Raw genomic sequence first — 14,919 nt, forward strand, 5'->3', positions numbered from 1 at the left:
TCTCATATCCACTAGGTGGCACTTACTACTTAAACATTGCACCATTGAGCAGTACCTGCAGAAGACATTTCACACTCACGCCGATGGAGAATTATCTCATTGTTAGATGGGTTAGCTCTGTGCAACAAATCAAGTGTTTAGTTACACACTGGTTGGACTGAAGGTGATTTTTTTTGAGTTACAGATGGAGAACTCCTGATTTAGACAGATAGTACTGCATTATGGACACTACAATGCAAAACATCACACTATGGAAACAGGAATCCAAATATGTGGTTGAAAGATGTTTGCCATATTACATTGTTGTACTAGATTAGTATCAATCAGTGTGCTCCCATTTACCAGAGCCATACGACCGTTCCCAAATGTGGCCTCAGTGGAATCCATTTATGGGTGAAAAACATGCTCAGTTTCCATACCAGAGAGAATAAAGGTTTAAGAAATAACTAGTCTTTTAATGTGTAATGCTGGTTTTGATGGGGAATTCAATGCATCTATATGGTCATCTGTCCAACCAACATTCTAATCTTCAGTATATTCAGAAACTCATCAAAGCAACACAGTTACACCAACATTTGGGGTCAATAATTCTAGCTAAATACATTAACAAAAATAAATCTAATCGCAGGCGGGGAGGTCTGGGGAAATTGCAATTTTTTTGCATACCGAGACAAGTAGTAATAGATTGCAGAGAGAAACCACGTTTAGATAGAACCACATTTATGTAGAGAAGTATAATGCTTGTGTCTGAATTCTCAGTGAGGAGAGTACCATCAGTGACATGGTTAGAATCACCTTAACTTGTATCATCTAAAATCAACATCCTAGACATCACAAAATTGTCAATATTCTGTTTTATAGCTTTTATAAAAGCTTGTGCAGTTTTCTTTAAAAAATGAACTGTACAGATTCCTGTGAAACTTCAGACAATTAATGGTGTTTGCAGATTGCACACACAACCATCCACATATGCCAGGAACCAATCCAGAGATGAAATAAGCACCCCTCTTTCGGAACAGCCGTAAAACAAGAACACTTACATAATCAAAAATGTTTATTGCTGTAAATTTGTACATGTGACAGGAAACAAGAATAGCAAATAATTTCTGATAGTACTGTACAGACAAGAACTGCCACAAAGTAGCATTGTGCACTGCATCAATGATTCTTGCAGAAATAATCCTAGGTTCATACCCATGTTGCAAAGTCATTGATGAGGTTATGCTAAACACAACATACTCAATTGGCAAACTGTGCCATTGTTAACCATCTTGTCTATAAATAAAACTTTACAGGAAGAAAAGTGTCTTATCGTTGGATTTTCATAGCTTTACTTAATTTATAAAAATGACTAGGTCAGATTTTTAACATTTGGGACCTTGGTGAAAATTTCACAACATTGGAACTACTGTCTAATTTTTAAAAAGTTCTTTGGATTGCTCCCAATTAGATTTGTGGTGTTTTGTTATTTTATGGGCATGTTAGGAAATTTTGTAAATATATTTTTACTGAATATTGAGTACACTAGTGGAAAAAAAAATCAAAAATTACTTCAAATGCAAGCAATTTAAACACTACAATTAAATATGAAGGTACTACGGTGCATGAAAACAGACAAGATAGTCCAAAATATAATTAACCTTGTAGTGTGTACTTATGATGCTCAACACACTTCAAAATTAGTTAAGAATCTGGCCTCAGTTTAGCCCAGCCAATTCTAGGGCTCATTAACCAATCAATGCACACTGTTTAGTATCTGTATTGCAACAGGCTGTCAGTCTTACTGTATGGTACATGTACAACATGAATCCAGTCTCAACTCTTTTCACATTCCTCAATCGCATTAAACAAAATAAAGCTTTAAAAAATCCCTTTTAAAGGAGATATTACCCTTTTAAATAATTCTGTTTCTACCCATCATTTCCCTACAGGCCTAACAGAAGCATGTGTTCAATACAGTTACAATTAGTATACTAGTTACTGCTTAGGGCTAGGTTACTAATTTGGTCCACATCAAAATTCATTTAAGTTCAGTTTAGCTATAAAAATAGACTACTCAATTTCGTTGTATAAAATAAGCAACATTTTGCATTTTTTGTTCAAATTGCACTGTAACAAATATATGCTATCTTAGTCTTTTAATACTGCTTCAGGTACTTTTATTTTATCTGCATTAAGATGCAAGGAAACAGCTATGAAGGCGGTACCACTAAATACACTGCAGCACTTTGTTCAAACAGGTTACTGTCCAACAGCTCAAGAGTAGGAAATGAATCAGTTTGGGGGTTTGTTCCCTTGAAAACGGATCAATATCTTAATCAAGCTTTAGTTATGACAGCTTTTATTAAAAGCTATTAAAAAGGATGTTGCTTGTTACGGTTTATATTTATTGTACACCTAACTAGCAAGTATAAACACATGATTACATAGCTTTATTTTATTTACATAAAAATACTTTTTGCATCTAGAACAAAAGCTTGAGTTTTTTTTGGAAAAGCAATAAATAAAGGCATTTCTAAACTCAAACCTGTTAAAATAGTCTTACTGATTTATGTATAATTTTCATAAAAAGGGTCTTTTCCAGCCCCTCTACAAAGCAATGGTATTTATTTTACAATGTAAATCACACAAAGATCTTACAACAGGGTACCAAGTTCCGATTTAAACAGCATCACAGTTTCTAACGTCTGACAGCTACCGTAGGCTCATGCAACACACATGCATAGACATATAGTTGCGCTTGAACACTGTACAATATAAACAGCTGCTGCAAGAGCAGTTTGGTTAGTGATTATACTTTAAACTGAATCTGAAATGCACTTTTTTTTTAGAAAAAAGGTCTGTACAAAATACTTGAGACCAGAGGATCAATTCCTAAAGCACCAACACAGCAGGTTTCAAAATTAAGTTGAACAGAGTCTCGTACACATGTTGTGCACATGTCTTATGCCATGCAAGTGGTGATGGGTTTTCCTGAAGACTAGTGATGTCACAGTGAAATATCCGGTGATTGTGCCAAGTAGCATGATTTGTAGAAGTTCCCGCTACTAGCAGCCGACTCACCACAGACCCAAGGAGGGTCATTTTAGGAAACTATTACCTTTTGTGCAATAGATTATGTTTTGACTTTGATGAAATGCACCATGTTTAACAGTCTCTAAACCACAGAGATCAACAATAATAGTTTCTGTTTGCCCAATATGGAGTGCACATATTCCCTCAGAGACACACCCCACTTACCCAAGTCCAGAGAGCCTAGGAAGAGCCAAAGTTTAAGAGTCTTTAAGTGTGTGCAGGGGTACTGCGGGAATTAAACTAGCCAAAACTGCCAAGCCTAAGCATGGAGTATTGGTAAGCACCCCGCTGCTTTTCCAGCCAGGACCATTAGGGCTTTGGCTTTGCTGGAGTCAAGTGGGAAAAAATCCCAGCCCTCAGTTCCATTGGTAAGCCAGGATGGCTGGTCAGTCTTCAATAGTCCTTTGGGAGTACTGAGACCATCTGGCTCAGGTAATGGATTTGAGAGTCTGGCACAGAGGGTACATGTGAGATATCAGGGATATCATCTTGGAATCATGCCAACCCAGAGACTCCGCTCATCTCTCTTCCCTAGGAGATTAATCACCAACTGGTTGTTAGACTGCGGACTAGTACAAGGTTGAGCCCTTGCTAGGGAGACTGCAGGTACAGGAGCTACTCACGAATAGTATGGAGAGAAGCTGAACTCACCATAACATCTGTCTGCACTGCACTCATCCTCCAGGCCTCAGTATGGAGGTAAACCATACAGCACCGGTGGTCTAAACAGCTGGACGCATGCAACCCGTTGCTTCTTTGCAACCCCAACATGGTGGGCACCAATTCCTGGGTATACCAGCACCCTGCCTCCAGGAACCGCCACCGAGGAGCTGTACCCACTCTCTTCCCCCCTCCCTACAAGTCCTCAGCAATCTAAACAGCTTCACTGAGATCAGCGCAGTGGAGATTGCCAACCGGAGATGAGGACATAGTCACTACTAGCATGCACCTCGGCAGCTGGAGTCTGTGGTATCTAAATAAAATGAAAATTGAATATCTTATACAAAAGGGAATAGGATTCTAAAAATATCCCATTACTGAGTCGTGCGAGGGCAGAGCTCGGTGCCAGAAGGAAAAACTGACAAGTGCTACAGAGAATTAGCACTCGCCTCTTTCAAATGTACTTACAACATTTTAAACAACTTTTGTTTTGCAAAAGTAAAAGCAACTTGTACTTCATTGGGAGTAACACTGTCTTTTTAACTAAATCCTATCGTTCCCCTCCCACCCACCCCTGACTTTACAACTGCCCTGCAATTTGCAAGCAAGTTCCCTGTGAAAAATCACAAGACTTAGTTATCCTTACAGCAATGAGATTGTTTAAAACAAAATGCTACAGAATAATGTAAAAGAGGTTTTGTGGTAAATACTTTGTAGGACCATTACGTTATTCTATGATGGCGAAGTTCTAAGCCACTATGGACACAGACAAATCACAGCAGATAAACCTGCAGTTACATTTAGACTCAAAATTCATACTTGCTTATTAAGTTATTCAGATGTCAAAACATCAGTGCTTCCAACTGCTCAGCCATTCAATCGCTCCTAACACTGTCAATGAATAAATCTGTGCCTGGTACTTGCCCTTTCACCTGGGTCATGTTCAGTTTGTACAGCAACTTTCCTTAATGCTCTCCAGACAGAGAAAAATGATATAGAATGTGGGGCGCTTAATTCTGTCCTGAGAGCATCTTTGCAAGACTCCCTTCCCTCACTCATGTCAGAACCGAGGTATTATCCAAACACAACTAAAGCACAATGGAGCATCTCGCAAAGGTACTGGTGGTAGAGTCAAGTACCTACAAATGCAGCAATAAAATGTAACTACTTTTAGAAACTGTTATTTCCATGAAATCATCCTCGCTATCATTAATGCATTTTTCAGAGCATCTTGCAGCTTGTGCATTGCATTATGCCAGGGAGCACAGGAGGATAAAAATGGTATTTACAGAGATAATCTCAGGATTGGATTACTATACATGTCAGCATACATCAGCAGAAGTGTCTTCAGTAATCAAAATGTCACTTTTATTTTGGTAGTGTGAAATGTGAAGGTTGCGTTTTGTTCCAAACTGGGGTTAGTCTTATTTCTGTACATGAGACAATTCTCCTGTAATATGCGGTAAGACATGTGCACAACACTGACACAAGGCACCAATGATTCATTTGCCTTTTTAAAGTTTGGACTACAGCTGTCTGAAGAATAACCATTCATGACAGAGAGCACTCGTAACTCCCTTCATCCACAAGTTGCTCCTCTTCCTCCTCTCCTTGGCCAGCTTCTTCCTGCCTGCTGATACCCCCACCACCATCATTCTGGCTACTGTTAATGTGACTCACTGTATTTCTACTGTCCTCTGCCCAAGGGCTGGGGGGCTCCACTGCCTTTGATATGCTCAGGCGGTTCGAGGGCTGAAAAGCTTCAGGCTGAACCTGCTCCTCCGTGGCCTCGTTCAATTTCTGCAGCTGGGGCTTTATGCGATTCAGAAATGGCTTGTATCCAGGGCTGGCAGTATTAAATCAGCACAGGGGGTGGGGGGGGGGAGAAAAAAAAGTGTGTGTATGAAACAACAGTAGAATTCTGCTCTCACTTTGGTAACTTCTACTGCCCAATGGAATATTTATTCAGCCATTTGTTATACATGCAAACAAATGAAGAGACATTCTTGCATTTCCAGAGATTATGTTTCATGCTGTTAGTAACCTTGGAGCCATTTAAAACCAGACAATCTTCAAAGGCTTAGAAACAAAGATATCAGGCTAACATGTCATTTTATATATACATGAGAGATCACAAAATTAATAAATTACACTAAGGTCATCTGTCAATTTAACCTCCAAAAATTTTACTGAAAACACCAGCATATAAATTTCCTTTGTCAATACTTAAACAAGTAAACAGTCAACACTTAATTGACCCATTTCTCCATTAAGCAATTGCACAAATCTCCTGCTTTATGCCCAATAGGCCTGGCTTCCTTCCCAAATATGCTGTTGCTCACTGACCATGAAACTATCTTGTTTTGATGGCATGAGAGAATGACAACAACAGCTGCATTCATTGGCACTCCAGGATCAGCAACTGAGGGGCAGGTTTAACTGAATCAGCTTTTTCTCTCCAGACCAGGAGTTCGGTAAAGAGCAGAGGGAAATGAAGTGGAGCTGGAACTGAAAACAAGGGACATTCTGGATGGGAGATGAGCATACCCACCACTTAATCTACACGGCTGTGATCAAAGGATTTTGGAAGAAAAAACTATCCCCCAGATTTTCTTTTAAAGAGGTATTCTGCTCAAGGAAATACTGAAGCTTCCCTGAAGACATACTCAGCTTAGCCAGTGAATATCTGAGCAATACAGCTCTGGCAACTACGTCGTTCAAATCTCAGTCTGTGTGATCTCAGCTGAGGCAATGGTAGTTGCGCTAGAATTAGCATTAGTGCCCCTGGGTAAGAGTGGAGAAAATCAGCCAGGGTCCCCACTCGTAACTACTACAAAGCAAACCCTGCTGGAAAATGTACGTGTGGGCATCAGGCGAGGACAGAATCAGGCTTTGAATGGCCACCTAATGCAAGCAGTCATTTGTGTGGAATAGCTACTTGGATAAGGACAGTAGGTGTCCATGAATCCATACCCCAAGCAAGGAGTCAGTGGGGCAGAAATTGTACCTCGTGTCAGTTTTAGAGGCGCAAAAGGCTAAATTTCAAGCACCAATGTCCTGCGCCCCAAGGACACCCGAAATTAGGCCGGGCCATTTTTCAGGTGTCAGGTCCCTATGTAAATATGGTGAAATTGGGATGCGATGAGTAGGATAGGCATTGGGCCTGTCCTGCTCAGAATTCTTCAGCGTCTGCTGCTTAAGATGTGCTGTTAAAAAATGTTTTTTTTAATTTTTTATAAAAGCCTCCTGTGGAGTCAGGAGGAGCAGTAGTGCTTTCAGCTACACAGTATTTGACAGTTGTTGCCGGCCGCGATTGCCCATATTCCACGCCTGCTGCACTACTTTCCCCCACCGGGCACGTAGGCCTGAAATTAGTTGTCACAAAAGGACAGGCTGCATGTGGAGGCAGACAAGATTATTTACATGACTTAGGTGAGGTCCGAGGCCCAAGGTCCAATTTCAGGCTGGCCTCCTGATGCGGGCATGCATAGCCTGGGCAGTGCGAATTCTGGGCCAGGGCGAATTTCTACTCCTATATCTTGGTGAGGATTTTTTTTTTCTTTTGTAGAAGGCTTACTTGCAGTAGTTCTTTTTACTGCCAGCAGTATCCAGCGTTAAGAATGATTCAGTTTACTAAGAAAGGGAAAATAAATCTCCCTCTCTTTCTGGTGTCTCAATATTACTGAACTCTCACATCCCAGTGACTCTCTACCACTATCTACCTGTTCACGGAAGTAAGACATTCTCACTGACCTCGTTCTCCTTCACTTGTGTACCTTGCTGTCTTGACTTGTTTATTTTCTTTGCTCTGAGCTTCCACTGTGGATCTCCACCCTGGAGGAAGCAGCAGCTGGAGCAGCTAGCTTGTAGAATACACTTCACCCTTGCCACACCCTCCCCTAAAAGTGAAGGGTTTTACTTTCACCGTTAAAGACGGGAAGCGGAATGATACGGCACAAAGCCTCGCTCTCGGGCAGCACTCATCAGAAATTTGGAAATTAGTGGGGGGCGAATTCCCGATATCTAAATCTTTGGTGCGAGAAGTTCTGTGCTGAGAGTACGGATATGCAAGCTATCTCTCGACAGTAAACACCAGCCAACACAAATAGACTGGGCTCTGATGGTGACACCGATTAGTATCCAACCACATTGTAAAATTCTAATGACAGCAACATAATGCCACAAGTTTTATTTAACTTAAATTATTCAAATTCAATAAAACACATGATGTAAATAAAATACCTAATGGGACTCAGCGGTTTACCAAGAAAATAAACCAGGAAGGAATTCAGCCAGAATTATATGGCTCAATGTCATGCCAGTTTATCTACAGGTAACTGACCAAGTTGTGGTATGTATCTTTTGTACATCTTGGTCTTACTTTCTGATGTGGTGAGGAACATAGGCGCAACCAACAAATCAATGTTAGGGACACAGAAGGACTGTCCACATATACTCACTCAAGCCAATTGCCATTGAGTGAACTATCTAATAAGAGTGGTTCTCAAACCTTTTCAGATTGGGCCTCACCAAAAAACAAAAACCCTTCTGAAGTCCATTTACTTCTATTTTTCACTCCCGCCTTCATTTCTCTTTCTCCCTCGTCCCTCCTTCTCTCTAGTTTTCCTCCACGCTGTTTCTTTCTTGCTCTCTCGCTCACTTTCATCTCTATTCTTCACTTTGGCTTCTTCCCCCCCTCCCCCCATCACTTTTCTTACTTTTTTCCCCCCTCTAACAGTTTTCTTTTCACTTTACTTGCTATAGCAAACCAACTTGCTTGGTCAGGATTATTTCTAGCAGTGGTTGCGCCAATGGCTCAAAAAGTGCTACTACAGCTCTTAAAAGGAATAAAACATTTAATATACCACGAGTTATGCCAATGCTTTTTAACCTTTTGTGTGGGGGATAGCCTACACATGCCCAAGCACCCCCTGCAAACACTGACTCAATTATTCCAATTTCCAAAAGTCTAATAACGGCACAAAAAACTGACATCCATTGCAAAAAAACCCCATTAAAAATAAATTAATACAAAGCAACAAAAGCAATGTGCCAATAAGGTAACAAATGAAAAATTCTCGACATTGTTTGCCTGGCTCCAGACCGACAGAAATCTGAAGACTTTACAGATCCCATGGGGCCCTCTGGCTAGCCTGGAAACCTATGACTTACGCTACCCATCCTGGGAGGTTTTCTGAGCTACAGCAAGTAGAAATCTGTAGATAATTCTAAGATGTGGATTTTTGGTATAATAGGAGGCCATTCAGCCCATCATGTCTGTGCTCTGGGAGAGCTTTCCGATTAGTCTCACTCCCCTGCTCTCCCCCCCAACCCCATAGCCCTGTAAATGTTTTTCCTTCACATACTTTGGTTCTGTCTTCACAAAGGAGGACGCAAATAACCTCCCAGAGATGCTGGGGAACATAGGGTCTAATGAGAGGGAGGAACTGAAAGAAATCAGTATTTGTAGGGAAATGGTGTTAGGAAAATTGATGGGACTGAAGGCCGATAAATCCCCAGGGCCTGATGGTCTACATCCCAGGGTACTTAAGGAAGTGGCCCTAGAGATAGTAGATGCATTGCTGGTCATCTTCCAGAACTCGATAGACTCTGGAACAGTACCCATGGATTGGAGGGTAGCTAATGTTACCCCACTATTCAAAAAAGGTGGTAGAGAAAAAGCGGGGAATTATACACCGGTAAGCTTGACATCGGTAGTGGGGAAAATGCTAGAGTCTATTATAAAAGATGTAATAGCAGAGCACTTGGAAAGCAGTGACAGGATCGGACAAAGCCAACATAGATTTACAAAAGGTAAATCATGCTTGACTAATCTACTGGAATTTTTTGAGGATTTAACTGGTAAAATAGGTAAGGGAGAACCAGTGGATGTGGTGTATTTGGACTTTCAGAAGGCTTTCGATAAGGTCCCACATAAGAGATTAGCGTGCAAAATTAAGGCACATGGGATTGGGGGCAAGGTATTGACTTGGATAGAGAACTGGTTGGCGGACAGAAAGCAAAGAGTTGGAATAAACGGGTCGTTTTCCGAGTGGCAGGCAGTGACTAGTGGGGTACCGCAAGGATCGGTCCTAGGACCCCAGCTGTTCACAATATATATTAATGATCTGGACGAGGGAATTGGATGTAATATCTCCAAATTTGCAGACGACACAAAGCTGGGTGGGAGGGTAAGCTGTGAGGAGGATGTCGTGAAACTCCAGTACGATTTGGACAGGTTGGGTGATTGGGCAGAAACATGGCAAATGCACTATAATGTGAATAAATGTGAGGTTATCCACTTTGGTGGCAAAAACAGGAAGGCAGATTATTTGAATGGCAATAGATTGGGAGAAGGGGAAGTGCAAAGAGACCTGGGTGTTATTGTGCACCAGTCGCTGAAGGTAAGCATGCAGGTGCAGCAGGCGGTTAAGAAGGCAAATGGTATGTTGGCCTTCGTAGCAAGAGGGTTCGAGTACAAGAACAAGGATGTCTTGCTGCAGTTGTACAGGGCCTTGGTGAGACCGCACCTTGAGTATTGTGTGCAGTTTTGGTCACCTTACCTGAGGAAGGACGTTCTTGCCATGGAGGGAGTGCAGCGAAGATTCACCAGGCTGATACCTGGGATGGCAGGAATGACGTACGAGGAGAGATTGTGTCGATTGGGCTTATACTCACTGGAGTTTAGAAGATTTAGAGGGGATCTCATCGAAACCTATAAAATTCTGTCAGGTCTGGACAGACTAGATGCAGAAAGGATGTTTCTGATGGCCGGGGAGTCCAGAACCAGGGGTCATAGTCTAAGGATAAGGGGTAAGCCATTTAGGACTGAAATGAGGAGGAATTTCTTCACCCAGAGAGTGGTGAACCTGTGGAATTCTCTGCCACAGAGGGCGGTGGAGGCCAGTTCATTAAATATATTCAAGAAAGAGTTGGATATATTTCTTGTGGCTAAAGGGATCAAGGGATATGGGGAGAAGGCAGGGACAGGGTACTGAATTTGGATGATCAGCCATGATCTCATTGAATGGCGGAGCAGGCTCGAAGGGCCGAATGGCCTACTCCTGCTCCTATCTTCTATGTTTCTAAGTATTTATCTAATTCCCTTTTGAAAGAATTTGCTTCCACCATCCTTTCAGGCAGTGCATTCCAGATCACAACAGCTTGCTGCGTAAAAAAACTTCTTATGGGAAAGAAATAGCCATTGCAAATTTGGGCCTATCTGGTTACTGCAGTTTACAGCTGGCCAAATCAAACAGGTTGTATTTGACATAAATCATCAAAAATTTAACTCTGACATAGTGAAGTAAAAATAATAAAAGCATCATTTGAAACTAGCCCATCCTTTTTATAAACCTTATAAATGCGGTTACGAACTGGATCTGCTGACTTTACGGTACCTCACTTACCAGTCTGTTGAAGCCCATCCATCCACAGCTAGCATCCCGTCTTTAATACCCTGCAAAATATCCATGGGAATCTCGGAGTGTTGGATTGAACTGATTATCTGACCGATCACTGTAGAATCTCGGAGAATGAGTGCTGTAACTATACACCACTCCAAACAGCCAGCTTCCATAAAAATGTGCATCAGATACCTGAAAGAACAGAACAGTCGGAGAGGTAACACAGGTAGCTGCAAAACTTTTAACCTCAGGGTTTTTGTATCACTTTGAAGCAACCTTCAATTAGGCCAATTTTTTTTTATTATCCCAAAATATATTTTTCAAATTTTAGCTTTACTTCAAAACAGAAATCTATAATTCAAGAATATTAAATAGCAGTTATTCCCACGTTCTCAAGAGTACTTTTATTGCTCCCTTTAGGTCAATAACAGAAGAATTAGGAACAGGAGTAGGCCATTCGAGCCTGCTCCGCCATTCATGGCTGATCTTCTCCCTCACCTTCCCGCCCGATCCCAATATACCTTGATTCCCTTAGTATCCAAAAATCTATCTATCTGAGCCTTGAATATACTCAATGACTGAGCATCCACAGCCCTCTTGGGGTAAAGAATTTCAAAGATTCACAATCCTTTGAGTGAAGACATTTCTCAGCTCAATCCTAAATGGCCAACCCCTTATCCTGAGACTGTGACCCCAAGTTCTAGACTCCCCAGCCAGGGGAAACATCCTCTCAGCATCTACCCTGTCAAGCCCTGTAATAATTTAACATGTTTCAATGAGATCATCTCTCATTCTTCTAAACTCTAGGGAATATAGGCCTAGTCTCCTCAATCCTTGCACTACCCACTGTCTGATGGGCAGGCTGGGGCCCACTCCTAAGCCTCTGCCAGGTCATTCTTGATTTAGGTGAGAAAACTGCCTGGGATGTCTGAACCTTTAAATTTATTTTATCCATGGATAAATACTGGAGTCTTTATCTCACTCTCTCCCTTACCCCCGAAAAGAGATTAATCAGGAACCTGGTATGTGGGGAATTCAAAAGGCTTAATTTCATGTCTCACTGAGATTGCTGGGCTCGACACAACAAAATAGCGCCTTGCATCTAGGGTGCCTGTTTTCACATGGAGTATTAGAAATGCTGTTGCAGTCAACAGATTTTGGGCTTGTAAAGCAAATAAGTTAAGCAAGTTACTCACCTTAATTGAACCTGCGACTTACGAGGGCCTTTATTGGCCAGCTCCATTGATATATATTCCAGCTCAGACTGTGTAAGACTGAGTGTAGAAAAACTTTCATCTACCATAGTCCAGTCACCATCCACCATAGAACTGGTTTCTGTGAGATCGGTAGCTGACCCAATACTGCATTCATCACCTAAAAATAAAAAGATATCAGTATTTAACGGAGGAATAAGAAAGCTTTTAAGACTTTTGAAATATTTGAGTCTATTTTCTACACCTATGGAATTGCAAAAGCTAATAAGTAGAATTAGAAAGCAACAAAAAACACTTGCATGACAGAGGAATACTAAGCTCTTTTGCTCTCTTAACTGCACAGGTATTGAAGGATTCGAAAATTTCATACATCTCTCCTCCCCCCTCCCCGAAGATTTATTTGTTTTTTTTTTTTTTATAAAAAGAAACCCTGGTCAGACTGAGTTTTAAAATCCAGGGCACAACAAAATGGCTGCGGTCAGACCTCGTGACCGAAAGCCTGTCGGTTTCAATTCGGACCCTGGCAATCTAACAGCTTGTGCATTTCAATGTCTGCAGCAAGGAGATCACAAAACCAGACAAGACTTTTGCATATGCATTGGGGACAAACCCAATTACAATCAGACCTACGCAAAAAGGCCATTAGGTGTTTGCTCAAACAATCAAAATAATCAGCGGGGCCATCGAGACTGGGCTGGCCCCCATCAAAGAACCTGTTGGACAAAGGAGAGCAGTTGCAGAACCGGCAGGAGCCGATTACCGGCCATCCAAGTCGATGGGCCAAGATCAATACCTTTTGTTTAATTCCAGCCCGCTCATATCAGACAAAAGAATGAGCTGATTGAGCGTAGAGATAAGGGCTACCGAGGGGGGTATAACTAGCCTCTCGAGCATCCATTCTCTCTCTCTCGCCTCGCCTCCTGCACCCTGCCTCGCCATCAACCAAGGAAGAAGACCATCGAAGGAGAGCCCGTCCAGAGAGGTAGGATACCCTGTCAGAGACCTTTTAATTACTGGGGTGTCTCTACCTGGATGGTGAAGTCTGTGCAACAGCGGGACCACGTGACATCGGCAGGCAACAGGGCAAAGCTTTTCTTTCAACATCTCAGACCGGTGAGCATTATACTTCTGACCCATCGCAAGATAATCTAGCTAGGTGTAGAGGGTGGGAGTTAAGGGGATTGCTGGATTGTCATTTTAGCCATTTTCCCTCAATGTGCCGTTTCCCCTCCCTTGTTAAGTGTAAGTGTACTGCATTCATATCATCCTTTTGTATAGTATTGTTATCTTATTTTCTCTGTTAATAAATTTTGGTTTTCTTTGTACCAAACCACTGGTCTGCTCGTTTGTCTATATCGCTATCTGCCAATAAGTCCGGGGATCAGAACTAAGGGGGGAGCGAGCCGAACCGCTCAGAGATAAGGCAGCCGGAGACACAACCGACTGGCCAAAGCAAGTAGCAAAACCCCCTACAGTATAGCACAGCATGAAGATCTATTCTCAACTGGACCACAGACTAGGTCGTGGGAAAGTTGGCATGTGGAACAATATGAATAGGGAAGACACGTAAAAGGATTTTTTTGGTTCCATGAACAACATAGATAAGCCTTCCATTGTGAAGTAGAATTATTAGAAGTTACCCCAAACAGCTAACAAAATTTAAATTTATCAAAGGTGTACCAATTACTCCATGTAATCCCTAGATTCTAGAACGGTCCCAGCAGATTGGAAGGCAGCAAATGTAACACCACTATTCAAGAAAGGAGGGAGAGAGAAAACAGGGAACTACAGGCCAGTTAGCCTGACATCAGTCGTCGGGAAAATGCTGGAATCCATTATTAAGGACGTGGTATCAGGGCACTTAGAAAATCATATGATTAGGCAGAGTCAACATGGTTTTATGAAAGGAATATCGTGTTTGACAAATCTAAGAGTTTTTTGAGGATGTAACTAGCAGGGTAGATAAAGGGAAACCAGTAGATGTAGTATATTTGGATTTTCAAAGGGTATTTGATAAGGTGCCACACGAAATGTTGTTACACAAAATTAGGGCTCATGCGGTTGGAGGTAATATATTAGCATGGATGAAGGATTGCTTAAAGGACAGAAAACAGAGTAGGAATAAACGGGCCATTTTTCAGTTGGCAGGCTGTGGGGTGCCGCAAGGATCAGTGCTTGGGCCTCAGTTATTTACAATCTATATTGATGACTTGGATGAAGGGACCAAGTGCAATGTATCCAAGTTTGCGGATGCAAAGAACCTGCAAAGGAACAGAGACAGGTTAAATGAGTGGGCAATAAGGTGACAGATGGAGTATAATGTGAGGTTATTCACTTTGGCAGGTAGAAAAATCAGAATTTTTTTTAAATAGTGAGAAACTATTAAATGTTGGTGATCAGAGGGATTTGGGTGTCCCTGTACACAAAACACAGAAAGTTAACATGCAGGTACAGCAAGCAATTAGAAAGGCAAATGGTATGTTGGCCTTTATTGCAAGGGGGTTGGAGTATAAGAGTAAGGAAGTCTTGCTGCAATTGTGCAGGGCTTTGGTGAGACCACACCT

General features: G+C 41.7%; 2 protein-coding genes across 2 annotated transcripts in view; one reads left to right on the forward strand and one right to left on the reverse strand.

Moving 5' to 3' along the window:
* ermp1 (endoplasmic reticulum metallopeptidase 1) overlaps window positions 1-446 on the forward strand; it is an 85,026-nt gene extending 84,580 nt beyond the window's left edge. The window contains exon 16 of the mRNA XM_085993754.1: window positions 185-446. Coding sequence (XP_085849880.1) covers window position 185 — 1 coding nt within the window. The 3' untranslated portion in view covers window positions 186-446. The remainder of the gene's footprint in view (window positions 1-184) is intronic.
* A 595-nt stretch (window positions 447-1,041) lies between these two features.
* ric1 (RIC1 homolog, RAB6A GEF complex partner 1) overlaps window positions 1,042-14,919 on the reverse strand; it is a 204,942-nt gene continuing 191,064 nt past the window's right edge. Inside the window, 3 exon segments of the mRNA XM_085993734.1 lie at window positions 1,042-5,581; window positions 11,145-11,333; window positions 12,338-12,515. Coding sequence (XP_085849860.1) covers window positions 5,287-5,581; window positions 11,145-11,333; window positions 12,338-12,515 — 662 coding nt within the window. The 3' untranslated portion in view covers window positions 1,042-5,286.

Source organism: Somniosus microcephalus, chromosome 1, assembly GCF_052327205.1.
Source record: "Somniosus microcephalus isolate GS21.2 chromosome 1, FLI_Smic_1.0, whole genome shotgun sequence".
In the NCBI taxonomy this organism is placed as follows: Eukaryota; Metazoa; Chordata; class Chondrichthyes; order Squaliformes; family Somniosidae; genus Somniosus; species Somniosus microcephalus.